This window comes from Solea senegalensis, linkage group LG12 (assembly GCF_019176455.1).
Source record: "Solea senegalensis isolate Sse05_10M linkage group LG12, IFAPA_SoseM_1, whole genome shotgun sequence".
NCBI lineage: Eukaryota > Metazoa > Chordata > Actinopteri > Pleuronectiformes > Soleidae > Solea > Solea senegalensis.
In genome coordinates, this window is record NC_058032.1 from 7,436,578 (window position 1) to 7,461,188 (window position 24,611).

The window sequence follows — 24,611 nt, forward strand, 5'->3', positions numbered from 1 at the left end:
CCTTATAGGCGTGCTAAAAACAGTAGGAATATAAACACAGGACTTATCAGAAAATATTAACATGAGGTTTGGCAAAGATTAGAGTAACAGACAGTAGAGGGCAGCAACACGACGTTGTTGCGTCAAGCCTGCAAAACCCGAAAAAGAAGATAGTAGGTAGCACATCAACAACAGCAGAATGGTTGTTTAACAGGGGAAAGTAAAGAACAGTTCCTGTTTGATGATCTTCCGTGGCACCTTTTTAAGGTAATACTTCATAGCTCACATTTTCATGTACCAAACTAATCGTTTAAACGTCGATGGTGAACTGGACGTTGTTCGCGTGAGTGAGCAGGTGACACAGCTCGGTTAGCCGTAGCTACAAACGAAACTTTACACAGAAGATAATAACAGCAACGTTGCTGTTATGTCACTAGAATTCTGTCTTCTTCTTTGTTTAAAACTGATTAAGCCAACGATTTTGATGTGCTGCATTGTACCTCGTTGTACTGTTTGTGTTTTGAAGAGTAAAGTGAGTGTGACCTAAAATGTGATGCATCCATTTTTGTCTCCATCAATCCTATTGACTCCATTTTAATGAGCGCACAGATTTGTCACAGAGATTACAGCTTCTCACATTTTTCTGCTTTCTTCGCTTTATTAAAGTGAACCGAATCTCTTCTTTTGTGAGCAAAATATATTATGATAACATTTTGAGGTCCAGGAGACACTGATTGTTATCTTCCACCATTTTATGGAAAAAAGCTTTGGTTTTAGCCCTGAATATCTGCACAAAATGCTAGGAAAGTGCAGCATGAAATGTTTAAGAGCTTCTTCTTCTATGGCAGACTGTTTACCAAGAGGTGCAATGATGCCCTCCACAGTCCAAAGTTGGAAGAAGAGTTTGAAGTTCTTTATCAAAGTTCTCATCCTTCTTTATCACAGTCCAGTGCTCAAAAGTAACTGGAGGTCAGTCTAAAAACATGCAGAATGGACACTCTAATGGACACTCTCGGTCTTTTTAAGACCGAGAGCTACCTGAAGGGTAGAGAATAATATGGAGGGCTACCATATTAACATTTTATGCAATTTACTATTTAAATGATGAATATTATGCATTCAATTGCATACACATTAATTCCAGTGCTTACTCCTAATGAGTCCTAATGCACCTTTTTGGCTGCTCGTGGGCACCACGTTGGTGACCACTGCTCTAAATTGACAGTAGGTATCAATGTGACATAGTCGTTAGTCTCTTTGATTAGCCCTGCGATGGACTTTCAACCTGTCCAGTGTGTACCCCACCTCAGCTGTGATTGGCGCCAGCCTGCTATGGCCTTAATGTGGAGGATAAATCTGTAGAAAATTAATGTATGTAGAGGAGGCTCTTGAATGGCCTCAACACATTGATTCACACTTAGTTTCTCATTTTACCAGCTAATGAGCTCCACTGCAGAAATGAACGCTGTAACTGGGGAGGAGAGTTCAGATGCGCCAGTGGCTTTAGCAGCAGGAGGGGAACCACCTGGCATCTTGACGCACCGACAGACATCAAATCCAGCGTGGCCTTTGCTGGAGGAAGCTGTCAAAATGAAAATGGAAGGAAACGCTTTCTATAGGGAGAAGAACATTCGCTCAGCCATCGGCCGATATCACCGCGCTCTCCTGATCCTCCGAGGCCTTGACTCTGAAGTTATGACGTCATTGAAACAGTTTGGAAACGGGATGCCTGCTCTCACAGCAGAACAGGAGGCTTCACTGAGGAGCACACAAGTGGACTGTTACAACAACTTAGCTGGTAGATAAAACACCAATAATTGTAATGTTGAAAGATCACTAATATAACAGGTTTTAAACACTATGTGACATAAACCTTGCATATTCTTTCGTAAAGTATTAAAGAAGTAGCTCCTGAAAAACTGTAATTAGTTATTATTGCATGCAGTACTTGGCACCACTCCTACCAACAAATCCCTCTCCTCTTTTCTCTCTCAGCTTTTTTTTGACTGCTTTAAAATATAAAAATGGCAACCAAGTGCAATATTTATATTTCAATATATTTTCCTGTATGTACATATTTGTCTCTTCCAGCCTGTCTGTTGCAGAAAGAGAGCGTTGACTATGCACGTGTGCAGGAGTACAGCTTGCGGGTGCTGCATTTGCGACCAGGCAATGTCAAAGCACTGTACAGGGCAGGAGTCGCCTGTTTGGAGATGGGAGATGCACAGGCTGCCAAACAGTACCTCGCCCAGGCTTGCAAAGCGCAACCGAATGGTGAGAGAAGAGCCAGCAGGGCAGGGCTGACAATATGTTCTTTGTGTTCGCAGAATGCATTCACCCACTTTTATGCATCACTTTCACTTTTAGTAAGTTCACAGACCAATACACTGTATGTACACGACTCTATTTTCCACTTAGAGAAAAATAGATGTAAGATGTGCAAGCTGTTCTATGACCTCTACAGACTGCTGTTAATTAGATGTGTGATACATGTGGATGAAAAGGTTCCAGTGTAGTAGACAATGTTGAGTTGAAACAAGCCAATTTAGAAGGATATTACATTACATTACATTGATATGACATACATTGACATTGGATACGACGCAAATTTGTCCTTATTCTCTTTTGATTACATTTGTTCAATTAACAGGAGTATGGGGTATTTTTCCATACCCAAGGATTCAGAGAGTATAATGTTTATGTCCCTATTTAGCCATTCTACTAATTTATTGCAGTTAGTTCCGATTTTCTTTCACTGATATTTGGCTCTGTCACCTACATATCTGAAGAATGCCTTTCCACACTTTCTGACAGATGCTAATGTGAGGAAGCACCTGCAAAGGGCCGAGGAGAAACTGCAGAAGGAGATCCAAAAAGAGAAGGCCTTGTATCGGGGAATGTTTTCCTCCAGAGAACAGGTTAACCAAACCAATGGGGATGGGGATTAGCCTGTCGGCTAACTGCGCCAAACTGAAGACTGCTTTCAACTGAGTCAACTGAGCGATCACATACATTCAACACGTCATGAATGTTACGGCGTCTCCTATGCATTTATGAGCTGAACTTGGCAGCATATGGTTTGCATGTTATAAAGGATACTGCAACAGTCAGAGGGGAGGTAAATATGTTGCTGCTGAAAATAGAGACAGTACAGATCTTAGTTTCCTAGCAACATGGACACAGGACTCGCACACTACTCCGACTCCTGATAATGCTTCTGTGATTGCAGTTGTCTGTGGTGTGAGTATTGATTTCCTGCATTTTCAAGTAAAATATTTTTTTATAAATCATTTCCAAGTGGTGTGGGTGTCTTTTTGAACAAACATACAGCATATGGTAATGTAGGTAGATGGCAGATTTTAGTTTTATTATTCTTCAGCCATGAGGAAGCCACTTTTTGTTTCTAATAACTCATGAGTATTTTTAATCATTCAATATTTATTTGAAAATCCTGAGCACAAAACCAGGTAAAGAGTATTTGCTTGGTTTCAGTCTTTGTTTGACCAATGTTTGATTGTACTTCAGAGGCAATGTTGCCCATTAACAAAGAGGAATATTACATTCTCACAATAGCTAGAAACATTGAACAAGTCACAGAGCAGCATGCAGAAGAGGGTGTACACGTATAAATTCAAACTCATGGTTACAGGGAGATTTAACCATTATACAATGAAGCTGCCAATATTAAATTTGACTTCTTTTTTTTCTTTTTCTTTTTAAAATGGGCTACTTTTAAGATTGAAGAATCCCAGAATATTGTTGAAATATAAATCCAGCCTATGCATGATGACAAATTGAACGAATCACCTCAATAATATATATATTTTTATCACTGGCATTTCTTTGTGGGCCATGCTACATCCCACAGTTTCTTGTACATTTTACAATGATGCATTGTCAAGGAAGACTTTGAAAGAGTACACACTTTACACTCTTATTATGACACAGATCTTTTTAAGAGGCTAATTAAAAAGGGTTTGTCTATAAATTTATAAAGATCTTACTGGAATTGATGTGAACAAATAGTAATATTAGTAGGTTTTGCAGACGTCAGTGCCTGAGATGAAGTTTCATGATAGTGGTTAATAAAAACTAATGGCATATATTTTATAACTAGTATTTCAGAAGTAGTAAATCTGTGTAATCAAATACAAATCTTTGACATTTCAAAATTAAAGTGATGGCACTTCCTATTACATGGAGTGTAATAACAGCCATCACTGGTAGTTTGAGCAGAACACATGGAAGAATCTACTGTAATAATTATTCATTGTACAAATGTCACTTCTTCGATGGCTTCCGTTTGAGACTCAGTGACCTCATTGAGCCAAACACTCTCCTCCCCAAGTCCTTTAGTGATCGAGACCGCTGGAGCGGCATCCGTGAAGGAGGGGATGGAGAAAAGGAAGGGGAGGAGAGAGGAGAAAGTGAGTGGCAGCTGCCTTCAAGGCTCTGAGAGCGAGAAAGGTTAAAGAGGCTTGCGGTGGATGACAGACGTTTGTCGTCCTCCCTTGCTTTAAGTAGTCTGACCCCTTCATCCTTGTTGATGCCCAAGCTCCCCTGTCCTACGTCGAATGAGGAGACCCAATGTGACCGCTTTACATGCTCCTCGCTGTGGTTACGAGGCACCAGCAAACCTTGGGACTCACTTCTGAATAAAGCCCTTCTGGAAAGCCTGAGGCTGGAGCTATGTCTCTCCCCATCTTCTTTCCCTCTCCTCTTTGAGAAGAGTGGTGAGCTATCTACTTTTGGCCTCTTGTCATTACTGCTGGATGAAGCCTTTACCCTGGGTTTCTCCCTTCTCCAGCTCCCAACACTGTTCCTCCTCCACCCGTAGCCATACTCAGCTCTGTCCATGTCTTCCCTTTCTTTTTCGGACTCTTTGGCCCAGCGCCGTCCCTCAAAGCCCCTCCACAGTTTGTTGGAGGTCTTTTTTGATGTCAGAGCTGCTGCCTTTTCCTCCTCCTCACCCCAAGCAGCACTGAAGTTCTCTCTCTTAGCATAGCTGCTTACTGTGGCTGCCCTGATCAACTTATGGGACGCATGCTTTCCTCTGTATAGCCCTTCTCCCTCTGCCTTCTTCCATGCACCACTCTGCCGAAGTGATCCTCCTCTTGGTTGGATGCCACCATGCTCCAAAGGAGAGGTCCTTGTGTTGGTGTGGGGCAGGGAGCACTGGAAGGGTGCATCCCGACGGAAAACGGAGAGAGGGGTGGGACCCATGGGGGAGGGCTGGAGAGGCCGTGGGGGGGAGCGACCTCTGGCAGTGGGGCGGGAGGCCGGGGAGGAGGCTGTGGAAGAGGGAAGATCAGATGGGGAAGGGATCTGCTGGTATTGGCAGTGTGAGGAGTAATGGGGAGAGGGAATATGCATAGGCTGGTAAGGGTGTATGGGGCTGCTGGAGTGTGAGAGAGGAGGGGTGAGACTGGACTGAGATTGAGGAGAATGAGTGACACTGAGGGACAGCTGTATTGGTCTCTGGGGATTCAGATTGGTCAGTCTAGTGTAATGATGTGATTGATCTGTCTGGGCTGTCAGGTGAGATTTACTGTGACCCCTCACTTCACCTGCACTTTCTGTTTGGAAACAGTCAATATCAAGCTCCACACCTTGTTCCATCAGTCCAACCACAACAGCCCTGGACAGCCCAGAAAGGCGGGAGATTTCTCCCACCATAGGAGAGTCTTCACTTAACTTGGTACTGGCGCTGGACTCTTGAATCAAGCTGCTACGCTGAGACCCAGGAGCTGATCCACCATTTGTACCAAAAACGGATGGTCCAGCGTCTGGTGGCGCACCACTGCTCCAGTCTAATGAGCGACAGAATGATGATGATGATGATGTTGATGACCCATATCCAGTATTTGGTACGGACCCTGAAATGACCTCCAGGGAGCTGCGGTGGCTCAGGCTGCTTGGACAAGTTGAAATGCGAGGGCGAACTCGAACTGCTGGGGTGGGTGTAGCAGAGGAGAGAGATGTTGCAGCAGGAGCTGCAGTAAAGTCACTCCTGAAAGCTCCACAACTGCCACTCTTGGAATTGTCAACAGTTCCCCTGCTACGATTTAAACCAGAAGCCAGGTTCAGGTTAAGGTTAAGATGCAGATTTATATTCACGTCCTCTCCAGTTGCTGAAGGAAGGTTTCCCAGGTTGATTGAGTTCCTTGTGGCCTTTTTCGCGCTAGTGCTGAGGCCGACTCTGGCTGAATTTCCCAGAAGTGACCTACAAGGTGTGATGCTGCCCCCTGCCATTATTGAGGTTGTGCTGCGACTTTCAAAAGCAGAGAGAGACTGGGTTGAACCATGACTTTTGCCAGGGGTGCAAAGGCCTCTGTGCATGACTGGAACTGGGGTGGTAGCTAAGAGAAGATCAGAGGTGGAGGAGGTTACCCGACTGTGGTACTGATGAGCCAGACGAGAGATGTAGTGCTCCAGCTGCGTGACAGAAGCCAGCGTAGCAGACTGCGGAGGCTGGAGAGGCAGAGCTGGGCTTTCGTTTGAATCCAATGGATCATCATTTTGAATCCCCTCTGGACTCATGGACACTGATTGCTCTTGGTTTTGGGAGGTGAAGAGGGGACTCTGAAGGGCAACGGCATGCAAAGGACTTGGGTAGGGGTAAACCTCTTTGGTCCGACGGGACACCAGGTCAGTACAGTAGCGAGAGTCCAGCTGGGCCTTTGAATGGAGGGCAGAGTTTGAGGGAGAGGAAATGAGGTCAAGAAGAGGGAGAAGTGAAGCAATCAGGGAATCTCCAAGTCCTGAGTAGAGGTCCAACAAAAAGCTCAGACCAGTTTCTTCAAGGTCACTTGTTCCTGTGTGACACATGATGAGATTTTAGATAACTTTTTCCATCTTAGATTATTATTCCCTGCATAATTAAACAATAATTATACTCTTCCTAGACACAAGAACACCACTGCTAAGAACTGTACTAATTTCTTAAACTGCACTAAGCTGAAAAGTCATATTTACTTAAAAGAATCCAAAAAACATGGCTCCATTATCTGCACCAGCTCACCTGAAACTGGAATGCCTTCTGTGTGTTCAGTATCCTCCAGGCTGTTCTGCATTACAGGCTGCTCTTGCTGGTGCTTTTGCACTGCACCTTCTGACCACAGGATGTCTGTGTTGTCTGTAGAAAGAGCAGTCTGCTCCCACAGCTTCACAGGTTTGGCTGGCGGCACTGGTCCTCCCTGAGCGGCATCACTGGACACAGAGTAGCAAGAGTCTGACAGAGAGCTTCCGCTGACTGAATAGAAACCTTAATAAGAGAGAGGGAAGAATATTTAGTACTATGTAACGACAGCATAACTGGCACATTTTCTCCATAACAACCTTTCTGATTGTTATGTAACATGCTTATATTTCACATGCGTTATAATTAATTCTCTATTGTAAATAATTTACAGTATTTCTTGGCTACTTTTAGTTGTGGATTGTCTTGGTCGTCAAGGTGACTCCATGGGCTTCACCTTATCCGTCCAACTGCCAAGTGGAGATGTGTCAGACTCAAGGCCCGCAGGCCTCATCCAGCCACAATGCAATTGTATTCGGCCAGCGTTATAATAGGCAGATTAGGGAAATGTCCTTCTCTAATTTCGCCACTGTATATACACGCGTTATCTCGGCACGGTGAGATGCAAGGCACAAAGTAGGTGTGTTCGAGGCAGAACGTCAATTAAACCAATCAGAGTTTTGCTTGTCATTCCATTTAAAAGCCAGGTGTGCGTATGTCCGGCATGCTTGTCTGTGAGGTGAAGGTGTGTGCGCAGAATAAATGCAAAATAAAAAAATCATAGATGAAAATCAGTGTTTACAAATAAAGGTTTGTCAAACTATAAAGGAACTTTTTAAATTTTAAATATTTAGCCACGGGTAAATCAATTAATTGTATTTTATGAAAAAAGTATCACTAATATATCTTTACATAACACATCCTTAATTTGATGTTTCTTTAAGCTTCTATAAGACTGGTTATAGAAGTAATTGAGTTTGACACACCCCTGGCCTAGTGGAACCTTTCTGAGGAATGTTTTTGTACCCACAGTGTTTAGTTTGGGCGTAGAAAAAGAGAAGCTACGTCAGTTAAAACTCGCCAAACAAAGACATCACCAACAGAAACTAACATAAATTCCAGGAGAAAGACGTCACAGTGCTGGATCCACTGTTTGACTAACAATAACATGCTGTTAGCTTCATAAATGTATCACAGAAATCTGAAGTAATATTGAATTTGTCCGACTTATGTTATATGTAATATAATAAAAAGACATATCTGAGTTGGGTGTAAACGTAGAGACACAGGGACCAGAGTTACAATGAGACAGAAACTGAATGAGGCAGTGTCAAGTCACAAAGAGTGTAAGTAAATAGTGTAGTTAATGTTTAATTGGAATTCTCTGACACAACGTGAGCTGTAGTTCTAACAGAAGGTGACAAACTCTGTTGATCATCGTACAAGTCAATGCCGTTAGCGCTTGTTGTTAACTATTTTGACCCTGGAACAAACATTTCTACCTGAACTAGGTCTGGAGTCACTGTCCAGGTGGATCACACCACTGGGGTCTGGTGTTGGGGGAGAGAGCAGGTCAGAGGGGGCGTCCCACGACAGAGTGGACCAGCGTGAATTACTTCTCCTTGCAGATGAGTAGACCGTTCCATCTCCTGAATGACTGCCACAGTCGTCAGCGCTGCTCTGAGAGGGCAATACTATTATATCTGAAGAAGAGGCAGTCTGGAAAAAAAGCAACAGTGGCAAAAATCAAATATCACAGTATGTTTCTATGACAACATACAAACAGCACATTCGTAAGAATCAAACACGTTATTCTGTCTATGAGCGTGGAGCGTTTACAACCGTTAAAAAGACGACGTTTACGCTGTTACAAAATAACCCAAATAATATCGAGTCAAATTAAATATGGACTATTATACCACCAAGTGGGTGTAATTGCACATAAGTGTTCACCACTGTGAAAAAAGGCTGGTTCATTTTAGTGGATATTTCAGTATAAATATATATAGTAGTGAGGGAGCAGTGAAATGTAATTAAGTAGAATCAGAATGTAGCATTAAGTGGAAATACTTGCAAAAATATCTTTGAACAGTGTAGTGTTACTATTCACCAATGACTCTTTTGAACTGCATAAACAGAATTTAACATCACACTGTGCTTCCTGGAACAGGTCCCAAACACACCATCAATTGTCCTATCAGGTTAGCAAAAGTGTGCCTCAATTTCCCAGATTAGCAGAGGCTTGTTAGAGTAAAACCCCCTCCCCCCTCTTAAAATCCCCCAACCCAGCCCTCCTGGACAGGAGCCAAGAGCCCCCTGCATTAGACTGATGGAGTCCAGACAACAGAGACACTGAGTGGCACTGATCAATCCTCTTGTTGCTGCGGAAACAAAACAGGTAGTGACTCACTGCTGGGGGAGAGAAGGGGGATTCAGAGGATAATGGAAGGAAGACAGATGACGTAACAAAGAGCAGCCAGGGTGACAGAAGGGAAGGGGGGATGGACTGGGGAAGTAAAAATAAGTGGAAGAAAGAGTTTCAGACTTTGACTTGCCCTCGGCTTATCTCAACTCTGAAGGATTAGGAAGCTTCGACTCACTCCTGAACCCTATCTACTTTTTTTTTTAACCCCTCCCTTTTCCTTTTATTCACGACAAATGTGCAGTGAGGAGCAGCTGAGTGGGTGACCGAAATGAGCAAGAGGGACAAAAAGAGAGACCGAGAAATAAGAGTGAGTCACTGATAAAGTGAAGGTGGGGAGGGAGTGGTGAGCGGTTGCTGGGTGAGAGAGAAGGGCATCTTGAAGGACCCCCACCTCCCCCGCACTCCCCCTTGACAAATACCCCCTTACTTGGGTAATATCCTTCGAGCCAGCCGCCCCCTACTCACCATAGCTACAGCTGCTCGCTCTCCAACTCCTGCTCACTTTTCCTCCCACACAGAACCACAAAACAGCACAAACAGACCAGGCGAAATATTTAACTTAGCCTCAGCATGAACTCGCACTAATCCTGTCGCTGTGATTTTCACTCGCTTTTATATTGTGTTGTATGTTCTGCTGCCAAATCCCACTTTTGCACACTCCTCTTGCTGCGTCCATTTTGTCATTCCACACTTCTACTTAAGATGCGGGTTAAACCTTTAGAAAGTCCTTTGAAGGTGTGAATATCTGCAGAAACAAGCGTCTACTTCTCTATATAGTAATAATCTGTCAGCAGCCTAATGCACTGCACATTACAGGATATGATGTTACACAGACACCAGTGATGATCAAATCATAGGCGAGTGACACACAAGTGGGTGAGGGTCTGTAATGTGACACCCCAGCAGCACTGACCCTCCTTAACAATACACAGAAAATGTATCAGGTGTGTATCATCCACACGCAACACTACAGAGGGCATTATTTCATCACGGCAAGACCAACTGCAGCGGTTTTTACGATGTTGAGGCCGAATAATTTAGTCAAACGTCTGGTTGGAAGGAGCGCATGGTGTGAGAAGTACAAGCTTGTTCCACGTTGCACTTATTGTTTCATGCATTATTAATGTGCTGTTGAAATGTGACGACAGCCCACACTGAGTATCTTCAGCTTCTCGGTGAAGTTGAGCGATGCGCTCCTCGAGCTTCACTGAAACATTCAGGTGGATTTTTGCAGACTTCCTGAGGCCAAAAACCCCACAGACAAAAGCTTTGTCACTCCACAAGTCAGGATAATGGCTCTCGGTGTAAGACGATGCTTCCCTATATTAAACTGAATGTCAAAGGCAGGGCTGCCTTCAGTAAGATGAAACAGACACACATTTTAAGGATGTTCACTTTAGTGTCGAGAATCACAATCTTTAAAGGAATACTTCACCGATTTGTATTACTAGAATAGGGATAGTATTTTTGAAAAGTTGTGCTTCCCAACTTCAGTTTCCCCTGAGTCGAGAAATATATTGATTCTTTTTTTTGTTATGTGCCCACCAGTGACACTTGGTCCAAGCCTTGGTCCTTCCCACTTTTTAGAATGACCCCGATATGTGCGGTAAATGGTTTTCCAGTATCAGTTATTGACCAAAGCACTCGGCAGGAAGTGTGAACGTGTCCCACACTGAGAATCAGGGGTGTAAGAAAATATCAAAATATATATATAATCAATTAATCAAGGAATCGTTTGGTCCATAAAATGTTGATCAGCGTTTCCTCAAACCAAAAACTATTCTGTTTTAATGATTTCTTTGTTATATGGAGCAAAGAAACCAGAAAATATTCTTTTATCCTTTTTAAATGAACCTGCATGCTGCTTAAATACTGGACCTCATCACATGCTTAAAAAGACGACACCACACAAACATAATCCCAACCTGATTAATATGGATCTCTCTCTCTCCCTCACTCTCCCTCTCCCTCCCTCCACTACAGAGAAAAAGATGAATCACATTTCAAGAGGTTGATTCAAAAATAAGTCGAGAGCGTTATGTTATGTGTCAACTAATCCTCGGCTTACAAAATAGTTATTTTTATGAAAGCAGAACAACCGGTGTTTAAAAAAAATAATGTTACATAAAGTGATGAATTTTGGAATGGCGAATAAAATACATGAAATGGAAACTCACTATAAGAATTAGATACCAAATAGAAATATTAGAATAATTGATTAAGCACGTTCCCTTTCTCCTTTCTATTAATATTGCAAAAAAGAACTTTGAGTGATTTATAGATTGTGATGTACCAACAGGTTTACTTAAGTATGTATGTGTGTGTGTGTGAATGCACATGTGAATATGTGCATATTTATGTGTGTGTGTAGGTGTATACATATTTTTTTAGCATGTTATAGATGAGGGCTGCACAGTTATTCAAGCAAATGTATTCAACAGTGCAACATGAGTAAGTGCAATATCCAAATAATGTGTTTTTGGTCAAAACAGCAGTGTTGCAGAATTTCAATGGCGCAAAAAATCTTGCTCTGTGCGTGTCTTCGGATTTTCTTTTGGTGAAAATTACATCATATATGAATCATAAATCAAAGCATAGCAAAAGCAATATCTGTCTAAATAATCACAATATGATAAACATTTAACATGCTACTTAAAAAAGCATATAATGCATCTATGGATTAAACCTTAAACATTTCCACCTTTATGGCAATAAGTAAAAAAGCAGGTATCTTTGGTTTCTCTGCTGCTGCAATTAGTTGAGGTTGATTGCTTTTGCACATTATTTGTTTGTTTGTCTGTGTTTGTGTGTGTGTGTGTGTGTTGGTGGAGGTCAGAGGGCAGACTGCCAGCCTGCTCTGCCACCCTGGCAGCTCCCTTCAGAGGTGAGAATGAGCAGTGCTGCTCACTCAGCCTCGCCACAGGGGAAGCACACAGGAGATGTTGGTGGGTGGCTGCTGGTGAGAAAGGCAGCACGTTATCAGACACATTTCACTGCAGACGCCCTCACTCAGATGGGACTGTAATTCTGCTCCTTGCACTGGTGAAGATACATTTTATTATTTTAAGCTGTTTTCATATAATAAAGATAAAATAATAATTCTTGTCAGGCTGGGCAATATCTCAATAACAGTTAAGAGTAATCGTTTGGTCAGTGGTCAAATGTCTCGTTTTGTCCACAAACAAAAATTAGAGAAGTTAAAACGATAAATCCATTATCAAAATAGTTGCCAATTCATTTAGTAATTAATTAATAATCGATTATTTGAATAATTGTTTCAGCCCTACAATAAAGGTTCAATAGGGGTGGGTCAAAATATCAATTTGGTGATATACCGTCGTCCTTCCTCTTGCAATACGATAATCGATACAACAGGGCAAATATCAATATTTTAATTAATAAATTAAGGCACTCTAAAGTAAACAGTAAAAAGCTGCCAGTTTCACTTGCTGGGCGTCACTACTTGAAGTCTCCTTGTGGTGGCACTGTTCAAATGAATGAGGAGAAACTTGAGTGGAATAATCTTAAAAAAAAAATCTTGGCAATACATTGATTATCACAGAATCGATGTATCGCGATATTAATGGTATCGCGGTGGACCATGTATCGCGTATCATATCGTGAGATTACCCTATGATTCCCAACCCAAATGTTTATCGTTCAAGTGTTTGTTGGTTTCTGTTCAGAAAGAATTTAAAAACAACAATGAATTGGTTTTAACTTTCATTTAGGAGCAAAACTTCTGGTACTCTTTAATATTCCTACGGCTGGTAATTCTATTCCTATTTTGTATTTATATTTTCATACCGTATTTGTTTACATTTATTCATGTGGTCACTTGTCTATGCATGTTTGTGTTGCTGCTGGGACAAGTTAATTTCCTGAATTCCGCCAGTCAAATCTAATCTTGTCCTTTTCATACTATTATGTGAAATAAAAAAGCTGTGCCCGGGCTTCAACAGCAGAACATGTATTAATGTGCTGCAGGCTGCTGCTGCTGCTGACTCATACCACTTATTGGTATTGAACACACATATCCACAGTGGAATAACACTCTGGGGCAAAGTGAGTGTGGTAAAGTGTTTGTTAGTGGATGTGGATGACTGTCAAATAATATTAATGTTGCCAACAATTACTCACGTGTGATTAAAATATTTTAATAAATTAAAAAAAACACAACTTAACTGGTTTGTCAAATCTGGAAATGATCCCAATACTAGAAAGACTGAATTTGTCGGGGGGGAAACCCACACACGTAACGTGACACAGCTCTCACATCACTGCTGTATCTTACATTGTTATGGTTTCACTGCTGGAAGGAGGATCATTTCAACAGTAGTAGTATAAAAAAAACAATAGATTCAGTTCAAAAGCTTCAAAAGCAGTGAATACTCGCATTTTAAAAAGTTTCTTTACATTATTATATCGGGTGTCAACATAGTTAGTGGAAAAAGTCACTCATCACCACATGAACCTGTTATGTGTCTGGTTTGTCACACCCAGGAATGATTCAGAGATCATCTGCGACGCTTCTCCGTACAGCCATGCATCTCCATCATGGAGTTTCAGCCCACAGATCTGCACACACAGGATTTGACGTTACGAAGGGAGATTACTCTGGGTGAGGTTTTAGTCTTGCGGAAGAATTTCAGCAAGTAAGAAATGTTTATATCTATGTAGTGCTAAAAGTGTCTTTTTTATATATATATATATATATAAATCAGTGCCATTGGAGGCAGAGAAGCCTCCCCAATTTTGTTAATAAAGGCTATTGTATTCTATATTCTATTTAAATACATTGATTAATCAACAAATACTGTAAAACCTAATGATTTTTAGTTTGCAATAGGGATGAAAGATTTTGAATAAATATCTTATTGAGATTATTTTGACATCATTATTCTCATTTTCATTCAGAAAACATTTTTTTTTTAAAATGATGACTGTGATATTTGTGTAGATATGTGAGAAACAACACACATTTTGTGCCTTTACAGCCAAACTAACACTGTCCTCATCTGGCAACAAACACTATATCTGACCTTTTTGAAACTCTGGTATTACTTAATATTAGTATTTTCTAGCCCATTTTTAGTCTCCATTTTGTCCTCAATATAGATTCTGCTGTGCCAAAAATTTACATCTTGCTGACTTCACAGGTTCAGTTTTAGTTCATGTTCAGGAATAACGGATGAGACCAAACTACGGCCTGTGTATCCACAGTCCCCGGGATGAGTCCTGTTCACATCCTGTCCTACTGTATTACATGTCAACCCACATTCCCCACATTCTCACCACAAAAAGACCCGGGTATCCATTTCAGGACAAAGGTTGGGAAATAGGTTTATTTCTTTTTCCCATGAGACTCGAGATCACCCGTCCTCGCCCTCCTCAGTGGAGGTCACACTCTCTCTCCACGGGAGGATTTTCAGGTGACAGTCAGTGATGGAATGTATACCTTCACGATCAGAGTGATGTGAATGTTAAAGTGGTTTCAAAGTGACCTTTACAGCTGATGAGCTTACACAGACAGACAAACAATGCACCAGTGTCTGGTTGCTGGTTTGTGTATTAATATCTCGACTGAACTAGACTTGGTTTTAACACCTGTGTGTGAGTGCGCTCGCGCTTTTGTTACCTCTTTTCTGGCATAAATACTGACCTTATCAGGACCAGCAGTCCTTTATGGAGACCAAAACCTGGTCCTAATGAGGCAAAACCTAATTTCTGAGAAACTGGTGAAGTTTATGGCTAGACAGAGTTAGGCATTAACTGGTTAAGGTTTGGATTAAGGCTTTAGTCAATGCAAGCTCTTAAAAGGATAGCTGCGCAAACCTGTGTGTGTGTGTGTGTGTGTATACATGTACATGTCTGATGTTCTGACTCAAACCGATTGTTGTGGGGACATTTTGGCAGAGCCTCACAACTGTAATGGGCTTTTTGAGAGTTAGGAATAGAAGGTTAAGAATAGGTTAAGTGGCACCCAGTTAATCTGTACTCCTGTTTTGAAACTTCCAGAATCGTAATTTGGCTGGTGCCATGTAAATGGTAATAGTTTGTTTTTATATAGCACTTTTCTAGTCTTGACCACTCAAAGCTGCTTTACACTACAGATTTGCCATTCACCCATTCACTCATGTTTTCATACAGCACATTTTTCTCTTTCACACCCATTCATGCTGCCGACACAGCCAATGTGGGTTTAAGTGTCTTGCCCAAGGACACATCGGCATGTAGACTAGCAGAGCCGGGAATCGAACCCACAACCTCCCACTGAGCTACCATCACACATGTTGATGTTGTGCAAATTACAGTTCAGAGGCATCACCTGCTACCATGCTCTGATTGTCGTGGTCAATTAACGTCCACTCTACTTCCTCGTCTATTTTCCTCTAAACAGGGACATCATTTACAAAGTTAACATCATGTGCTTTTGTACCAGGCACAAAACTAACTAACCACTAACTAACTCCCAAGAAAATTGTTGACAGATTATGCAAATCAAGTGAAAAGTAGGCGCATTTTTTTGCCTTCTTTTTTGCAACCATCCCCTAGTGGCTATTCAGTATAGCTGTACTTCCACATTGGCATCCTCAGGAGAACCAGAACACTTTTTATATGGTCTAGAATTAAGGTTAGGTTTAGGATTAGGCATTTAGCTGTGATTATTCGTGTTAGGGTGAGGGGCTAGGGAATGTGCTTGGTCTATGCATGTCCTCACCAAGGAAACCGTACAAGAATGTGTGTGTCGGTCCACCACAGCTTTCCTATAACCTTGAGGCAGCAGGGCACAGAGCCAGCACCCTGACCCTCACTGACATTTGCACCATGTGACACTGCTGCTATGTTTAATGATCGAGTTTGCATGCCTGGAAGCTCCCTGGCACCATCTTAATCAATTGGTTATTCAGCTGTGGGCGCAGCCATGCGCCGCCAAATGTGCCTGTGAGCCGCAGGGAAACTGCCTCGTTGGCAGCGCACCATCATCCCCGCATCCATATCTAATGATGTCTTCATGTAGCCTGGAGATCCGGGGTACGAGCTGACAGACGCATGGACTGACCTGTTGCCGGCGGGATGTCGCAGATCCATGCTCGACGCTCTCCTCCTCCTCCGCTCGTGGCTCCTCCTCAGCGGAGGCTCGCTCCTCCAGAGCGGCGTCCACCATCTCCAGGTGTTTGCACCTGAGCAGCTCCAGCTCCAGCACCCCGGCCAGCGTCGCTTTGAGGCGTTCGCCGATGCGGACGCGCTCGGTGCCAGACCAGAGCGAGTTCACGCAGCTTCGGCGGGCGGCCATCCTCCGTCGAAATGCCGGGCAGACGGAACGTGGGTGCACCGCTGACCACCACTCAGTTTACCGCGCTGTGGGTGAAAGGGATCTATGGTCCAGCTGGTTCAGGTAGAGCGGCACAGGTGCGCATGAGCGACAGCAACATAGTGACCACTTGAACTACCGCAACATGACGGTAAATACAGTCCACACCATCCGTAAAAACGCGCCACGCAGCCAGGTTCAGACTGCGCCAGCACCAAGAGAAATGACCCCAGCGTTTGTAACGTGAGGGGACATTAACTGCCCATGTGTCACATCAGCGCAGGCTCCATTTCCTGTTGACATTGTCTCTGCTAATAATGCCACTTTAAATGTAACCCGGTGCGCCGGAGTCGCCTCGATGCCGCTGCAGCGTCTGTTGCTCCGTGCGCAGCGTCTGCCTCCAGTGACTGAGACAATGCAACAGACAGAGCAGCAGGAGGAGGAGGGCGACAACGTTACATGTGGGAGCGCACACAGTCAGCGGGGAGGAGGAGCCTCTGCACCAGACCTGCACGCTGATTGGTGGGGGAAGTTTTTCGAACGGACTCACGACGGAAAAATCTCCCCATATCCAAGTTGACTGAACACGCACGGTGCCAGAGGACAAACAGTCCCAGTGTGGAAGAATGTGAGCAAGTGCAACTGTGAATCAAGTAGACAGTTACTTTCCCATTCCACAATACTTTATATATACAGTATATGTTGAATTATAAAAGTACATCTACTGCCATTAATTGGATTTCTGAGATAATAACTGTATTTCACCTTTTTTTATGGGCCATTTGCACAGGGGGGTCTAGTTTGGTCAGTAGGGGCCAGTTCGGGAGAAAAAGACATCAATATAATAATATTTATGATGATATTTAACACGATTTCAAAAGAAAAGTGTTTTAATATGGAAGATAAATAGTCCACAATATAAACGTATTTTAATGATGCAATATGAATCAGTTAATTTAAAAAAAAAACAGAAATAACTAAATACAACTTGATTAAGTGGCCGGCTGCATGTGGCCTGCGGGCCACGAGTTTGAGACCTCTGCTCTATGTGCTCAGTGCCACCTGTGTTTTTTCTGCTGAAAGGTCAAAATGGCTGCTGTGCAAAGAGACAATTTCACCGTTCACAAAAGGAAAGAAGCACAGGGGTAATATCAAATTAATGATGACTGAGTTCCATTAAGCTGCCTCAGTGTATGTCAGGGTGCATGCTGGCTTATTACGATACGACAGAGCCAGTTTTTAAGGGGTCGTTCAGGTATTTTCAAGTGTGATCTATGTAAGTATTTACACAGAGAAAACACTGACTTCGCTGAGCACGTCGCCATCTTTGAGAACTGCAGCTTAGGATGCACTCTGACTGAAATATCGCTGCCACGAGGGACACAAGGAAAAACATAATTTAACCACTTAACAAAAGGAAAGGCTCACCCAATTACATCTGCACCAGCTCAAGCCAGTGAGATCTTAATATATTCACATTTTCTGCCCATTAGAAAACCTTTCCCAGCTGTATTTAACTCAAGTGGTGGCTCTGAAAGCTTGTGACTGAGCCGCTGTGTTGCCATGTGTGACTTTAATAAGTCCAGGCAAATTAAAGTAGGCACCAAACACCATTACGTCAAATCAGCAGCAGCACCTCACGTATTGTGTTCTTATGAAATTCTATTGTATACTAGTATTTCACAGTATTTTAAAAAAATACATGTAAATAAACGTATCAGAAATACTGCCCATCCCTATATAAGTGACAGGATGGGATGACAGGTGCATCATATGTTGGTGTAACTTTTAACTTTCAACCAGCAGAGGGAGATCTTCACCCACAGAACAGCTATAGTCTCCCTCCTATGCCTGACCAGGGTGTATAAGTGATAACTGAGTCCATACTATTTTCTCTGGGATGATCTTAAATTAAAATACGTTACACTCCTAACTGAAACAGCAACATTAAAGTCTGGCTTTATTATATGTACCTAATAAAGTGGCAGCCTATATATAGAGCCTATATAGAATAAAAGAGACTCTGGAATTTCTATATTATTTCACTGGACACGGAGGAAACACTGATAGACACACTGGTATCTGCCTTTAAACAACGATAATGTTGGAACTCTAACCTTTCAACCCTCTGTTTTTCAGCTGACTAAACAGCTTCCCCTCACGGTCTCAGAGGAATTACATGTTCTTCTCCACCAGATGGAGTTTGCACTGTTCTTATCTGGTGCCAAGTATGAAAAGTGACCATGGGAAAAGCACATTCGAACACATACTATCCAGCGACAGCTGACCATAGATGAAGACGCTGGTTTGACTTGCAAAACACTTTCATAGGCAACAGTTTGAGTAGTCAAGTAGAAGGAGCACACACCGTACTGTTTTAAAAAAATAAATAAATGAGTCCTTTATCAGTCCCACAGGGGAAATTCCATCTCTGCATTTAACCCGTCCTCTACTAGAAACCTTCCTAGAAGTAGAAGCTGAGCAGCTCCCAGGGATCAATGGGGGTTGGCTCAGCGGTACAGAAGCCCTTTTTTGGCTTGGTAGGGACTCAACCCTCCGGTTACAAGACAAGTTCCTTTTCCACATGGCCATGGGCTGCCCTGTGTTGTTTACTGCCACAAACAACACAGAGAACCTATAGGTCTTCAGTAGGTAAATAAAACCAAGGGGTCCCCTTTAATTATAATCACCAGCAAGTTGTGTAACAACAAACCAGCAACAAACCAGCAAATGTAATCAATACGAAAGCACATACATGCATTTAGGCATGAAGGCGTGACGTCATGAATGTCAGGACGACCCAAGTGTCAGAACGAAGAAGAACGGGGATTTAAGGGACTTTCAATGGGGCTTGGTTGTTGTCAGACGGGTTGGTCTGAGTGTTTCGCTGACTTATAACGGGATTTTCTCTCGGGTTTACGGAGAATAGTCTCAAAAGGAAAATGAAACTATCCAGCTCTCTGGACAAAAATGTCTTGTTGGTGCCAGAGGTCAGGGGAGAAAGACAACAGTAACTCATGACTAGTGAAGAAAGAAACTCTCTCTTTCCAACCACAAGCAACTCACAAAACAAAACAATTGCAGAATAGCTGTAAGTGATCTTGAAGACACCCGGGAAGAGTAGTTACTGTTATACATTACAGTGGGAGTAGCAGCTCTAGCAGAAGGCCCCAGACTTTCCTTTCCCTGGTCACATCGTCCAACTCTGACCAGCCCAACCCAGACCAGTGAAGAGATATAATCTCTCCACCTAGTTGGCTGCCTTACCAGGTGCCTGAACCATTTTTTACAGCTCTAATCTGAGTCCCTTCCAGATGACTGACCTTCTCACCTGATCTCTAAGGGAGCAACCCAACACACACACACACACACACACACACACATTTAGAGAGACAGGCTCAAGAAAAATGGAACACAAAGCCTTGGAGGTGTTACACCTCCCACTGAAAAATGGTCACTACATTAAGGCATACATTTTTTCATGCACCACAACTGAGTAATAAGTAAAAAAAAAAGAATATTGGCCTCTTATACTGAATCTTCCTGTGCAGGAAATCACAGTGCACAGTTTGGGGTTGTAGGCTAACACCAGGGTCTGCAGTCGAGCGTCTCTGAATGCACAACACAAGTAAATGTGCTACAGCAGCAGAAGACCTATGCAGGAAGTTTGTGGTACCTTCCTCTAGAGAAAAATCAGAAATACTGTTCTACTGTATATACCAAGGTATGTGATCAGAGTGCAAATTTAGACCGCGTAGAAAATGAAACAAATAACCATCATTTTGTTAAAGTAATAATAATAGAATAATTAGAGTCTCCTTATCTCTCATTCCATTTCTAATTTCACTATACCAGTGTCTGAAGTATGTGTGAAGAAGGCGAAGATGATGAGAGAGCAAATTATCTTATTGGGAATAAATCTGCCTCCTGTGAAAAGCTGATTTTGCTCTGCCTACTTACACCACTATATTTTAATGTTGGTGATAATGGTGTTACTCTTGGTATAAAAAAAGTTTGAGAAACCTAGGCGCTCTAGGCCTTGGTGCATGGGATTAAAATACAGTGAATGAGTGAAGATGGAGTCAGTCAAATTTAAGTGCCAGTGACCTAGTGAAGTACAGTGTGGAGATACAAATACAGCTGACGTGATGACATCGTAAGGTAGTAGCAGTGGGATTAAAGGCTGAGATTTACAAAAAATGTGAGTTGCAACTAAAGAGTCCATCGCGACAGAGGCACCAGCTGTGTTTTGGAGTCCTGTCATGTGCTGTTTATGCTCTTAATGGCTCACTGCCCTCATTACACTTGTGTCTTCTTGTTTGTTCTGCTGTGTGTGAATGTGTATGTGACAGCGGCACTGATGTCTCAAGTAGACGACAGAATGCTCTGTGAAATAACCAGTACGTGTGAGTCTGCAGTCAGGAGGGAGAGCACACACGCACGCGCATGCACATACACATACACATACACATACACATACACACACAGCTGCATCCCTGCATGCTACTCACCAGCATGAGGAGTGTGTTGTTGTTGTTTGCTTGTGTCACATTTCGACTCCTCCCTGCGCTGCCTCCTATAAAACACCGTCAGTCACAGCCTTTCACTGGGGTTTGCCGACTTCCAGCCTGAGGGGACTTCACTGTCAGCCCAGCCACCAGCTCCATAAGCCTCCATTACCACTCAATCTCTACAAACCACACAAACCAAAGAACAACAAACATGGCACCTTTTGAGAAATCCATGGAGATGATGCCCTTCAAGCAGAGGAAATGCCTTGGTGAGTCACAGCATCATACGAGATTCTAGATTCTTTGGTTACTGTTAAACATTTGGCTTCACATTAATCAGGACGCAGCCTTTATTCATGTCAAATATGCACAAATATTTCTCCTTAGCAACAAGAAGAGATGAAGTATGCAGCATTCGGTCTAAATTCCCCAACAAGTTACCTGTGAGTGTCTTTAAATTCTGTTATTTTACAGATGCATTGAATGTGAGGTATTATTTATTCCTTTTTTGTGGTGTGTGTGATAATTGCACCGTCAGCTAATCCCTGGTGTGTTTTTGTCTACAGGTGATTGTCGAACGTTACATCCAGGAAAAGACTCTCCCTTTGTTGGACAAAACAAAGTTCCTGGTTCCCTTCGAGCTGACCTTAGGTCAGTTCCTCTGCCTGCTCAGGTAAATCACTCAGTGATTCTGTCAGTTTCTCTATCAGCTTCTTTCCTACTTATTCCTCCTGTGCATTTTCAACCCGTTCTCTCGCAGCTTCTCTACGCTCCCTCTTTGTCCCTAAACAAGTTGTGTCTTTCATTAACTACCGTCTCCTTTGTCTTGTCAGGAGTAAAATCAGCTTGGAATCCACCGAGGCTCTGTTCCTTCTGGTGGCAGAGAAGAGCATGTCCTGCATGTCCTCCAGCATGGGAGAGGTGTATTCCCTCTACAGAGACACAGACGGTTTCCTCTACATCACCTATGCTTCACAGGAGATGTTTGGAGCACCACAACCAGCAGCCAGTTTGCCCTGCTGAACCTGAAACACATAAAACGAACTGAACCCACACCAAACCGAGCCAAGCCAAGACCGTTTTGTCCAGCTAACTGCATCTCTGACTACCTCTTGAACCTTGTGGTGTTTTGAGCACAATTCAAATTTACAACAGTCCCATCACAACAAACCAAAAATACACTTATGTGGATTAAAAATAATCCTGACTAAATTAAATTATCTCTGAACATTTTACTGTTGCTTGAGCTTTGGTGCAAACATACCAATTTGGACATAATTGCACTGCCACGTCAGGTTAAAAACCAATCACCACCTTCTCCACTCTACAAAAACGGAGTCAGGGACTCCTTTTTAGCACTTATCTCTTCCCTCATCCTGTCGTTTCTCTGATCGCCTCGTCATCATCCTCGCCCTCTCTTAAAAATGTGAATTTGAGCTCTGGATGCTCACAGATGATCACGGGGACTTTTGAGGCTGTCGTTGCTGCTGTGATGTGTTCCATCCCCAGGTTTTCCAAGAAAATGAATAAATGACTTCTTGTCCTTTTAATTAATCGACTCTATGTGGTGTTTTCTTATTTTGGGAGTATCTGCTAAAACGTTAAGTTACGTTATATGGGTGCTGTTCATGATATTATTGTTTACATTACTGTACAAATGTTGATCTTCAGATGTGGGTTAAGAAAAACATTCAAAGTGTGAAAACAGACGTGATTTCGTCATATTTAGCCTCGTCTAATAAGGACCTGCTGCAGAGGAGGTCCTTCCCCCGTGCACTTACACTCATGTGTTTCGTACTTATGCACACAGGTGCTTCATTCCTCATCAGCCTATGAGAAGAGACCCTCCCTCTGCACGATAGTGTTATATAAGCCTGACCTGGTTTGTGCAGGGGTCACTGTGTCAGAGGGCCGGCCTCTTATTTTTAGACAAATGTGACCCCAAAACACTGAGAAACAGAGGGCGGGCGTAAAGAAAAGAGTCAGGGGAGTGATGGGAATACCGATGAAAAACAAAGAAACCCAAGATGAAAAACAGAGAGAACCTGCTCTCCATAAACAGCAGAAGAAAAGGAAGGAAGAGGGAAAAATAGCAATGTCCTAACAGAGGACGGAAGGAAAAAGGAAACAATGTAAAGGAGGTATATATATATATATGGGGAGGAGGAGAAGGATGGCTATCCAAACAGTGTACAGAAACACATGACATGCAGTCGTGCAGCCTTTCACTTCACACCACTGTGGCCATTCCAGCAGTTTTGTGTCAATACATTATCATCACCACAACAAGAGGAACACCCAAACTTCGTCCACATGTAAATGATCTATTTGGAGTTGATAAAGATCAGTATGTGATTGTATACACTGGTTATTGATTTACAAATAAATTTTTCATTTTTGAGAGTCTAGAGGGTGAATCTTCATTTAATGTCGCCCAAATCTTAATTTTGCATTCATTTAGATGGTAACTATAATTTTAAACCTATATCCACGTCATCTTAGAATATGTATGTGATGGCGAAAATAACAGCAAACCCTAATTGAAGAGATGATTTTTTTTGATGGATGGAATCCTGTAATAGATCATTTAAATTTACCAAGATGACAAGATGAAAGCCGAATAGACAGCCATATTCATAGGAGCTCTATTAAAATGTAGACCCATCTTTACTAACGATAATTATCACTGTCCTGTAAACAGTAATCATAAAGTATGCAGTTGAATGCAATTTGGTTAGAAAACAAAAAACAACTGACCTAGAAAACACTTGGGTCTTTGATTTCATACACGTGGTTGGTTCTTTACCACTCGAAAGGTCCCAAACTAAGTTTTTTTTTTTTGGGAAATGTATTCTCACATTTCAGCCACCCGGATCTTTAAAGAATCAGATGAGAATTCACTATGGTCTAACTTCTCACATCTCATGTTGGGTGTAGATAGGAGGAGGTAAAAGGGCTTGGGTTACCTATGGACAAAAAACAAAAAACTGTTCAGCTGTCACAACATTCAAAGTTAAGGACAAAAGCTAAACAACATTACAGATGAAAAGTTAAACTGCTTAAACTTAAAAAGGTCAAGTGTGAAATTTAGGTAAAATTATTTTAATTTAGCAGAAAGTCAGTGAGCAGGTCACTGTTGACGGCAGAACACATGACTCTTCACAGACGTGTGCTCTCTCACCTGTGATTTGAAGGTCACACAAACTCAAAAATATGTGTTGAAATGTGTTTGGGGCACGGTGCAGAGTGCTAATGTAATTCTCTGCCTTCCATCACTCACCTGGCCGTTCTATTCATAAAAAAAAAAAACCACAGCTCACAGTAGAAAAAACATCATATATTACCTCAAATGAGTTCATCCAA

General features: G+C 42.4%; 3 protein-coding genes across 3 annotated transcripts; 2 read left to right on the forward strand and 1 right to left on the reverse strand.

Moving 5' to 3' along the window:
- The first annotated feature begins 116 nt into the window (after nt 1-116).
- ttc9c (tetratricopeptide repeat domain 9C) lies at nt 117-3,269 on the forward strand. The gene is made up of 4 exons (XM_044040609.1): nt 117-246; nt 1,417-1,777; nt 2,071-2,253; nt 2,794-3,269. The coding sequence occupies exons 2-4, from the start codon at nt 1,420-1,422 to the stop codon at nt 2,925-2,927; spliced, it is 675 nt and encodes a 224-aa protein (XP_043896544.1). The 5' UTR covers nt 117-246; nt 1,417-1,419; the 3' UTR covers nt 2,928-3,269.
- Nucleotides 3,270-3,325: 56 nt separating this feature from the next.
- si:ch211-168f7.5 (nuclear pore complex protein DDB_G0274915) lies at nt 3,326-17,165 on the reverse strand. The gene is made up of 4 exons (XM_044040608.1): nt 16,486-17,165; nt 8,500-8,716; nt 7,001-7,243; nt 3,326-6,794 (listed from the first exon to the last, which is right to left on the reverse strand). The coding sequence occupies exons 1-4, from the start codon at nt 16,717-16,719 to the stop codon at nt 4,261-4,263; spliced, it is 3,228 nt and encodes a 1,075-aa protein (XP_043896543.1). The 5' UTR covers nt 16,720-17,165; the 3' UTR covers nt 3,326-4,260.
- A 4,154-nt stretch (nt 17,166-21,319) lies between these two features.
- Nucleotides 21,320-22,802, forward strand: map1lc3cl (microtubule-associated protein 1 light chain 3 gamma, like). The gene is made up of 4 exons (XM_044040582.1): nt 21,320-21,517; nt 21,636-21,691; nt 21,815-21,921; nt 22,082-22,802. The coding sequence occupies exons 1-4, from the start codon at nt 21,460-21,462 to the stop codon at nt 22,269-22,271; spliced, it is 411 nt and encodes a 136-aa protein (XP_043896517.1). The 5' UTR covers nt 21,320-21,459; the 3' UTR covers nt 22,272-22,802.
- Nucleotides 22,803-24,611: the final 1,809 nt, after the last annotated feature.

Excerpts from the sequence above, each read along its gene's own strand:
- ttc9c (XM_044040609.1), top strand. The coding sequence starts at position 1,420 with ATGAGCTCCACTGCAGAAATGAACGCTGTAACTGGGGAGGAGAGTTCA. Across the intron at positions 1,778-2,070 it reads CTGTTACAACAACTTAGCTG|CCTGTCTGTTGCAGAAAGAG; the intron begins GTAGATAAAACA and ends TGTCTCTTCCAG. Across the intron at positions 2,254-2,793 it reads TTGCAAAGCGCAACCGAATG|ATGCTAATGTGAGGAAGCAC; the intron begins GTGAGAGAAGAG and ends ACTTTCTGACAG.
- si:ch211-168f7.5 (XM_044040608.1), bottom strand. The coding sequence starts at position 16,719 with ATGGCCGCCCGCCGAAGCTGCGTGAACTCGCTCTGGTCTGGCACCGAG. Across the intron at positions 8,717-16,485 it reads CGACATCCCGCCGGCAACAG|ACTGCCTCTTCTTCAGATAT; the intron begins GTCAGTCCATGC and ends CTTTTTTTCCAG. Across the intron at positions 6,795-7,000 it reads AGAAGGCATTCCAGTTTCAG|GAACAAGTGACCTTGAAGAA; the intron begins GTGAGCTGGTGC and ends TGTGTCACACAG.
- map1lc3cl (XM_044040582.1), top strand. The coding sequence starts at position 21,460 with ATGGCACCTTTTGAGAAATCCATGGAGATGATGCCCTTCAAGCAGAGG. Across the intron at positions 21,518-21,635 it reads CAAGCAGAGGAAATGCCTTG|CAACAAGAAGAGATGAAGTA; the intron begins GTGAGTCACAGC and ends ATTTCTCCTTAG. Across the intron at positions 21,692-21,814 it reads AATTCCCCAACAAGTTACCT|GTGATTGTCGAACGTTACAT; the intron begins GTGAGTGTCTTT and ends TTTTGTCTACAG.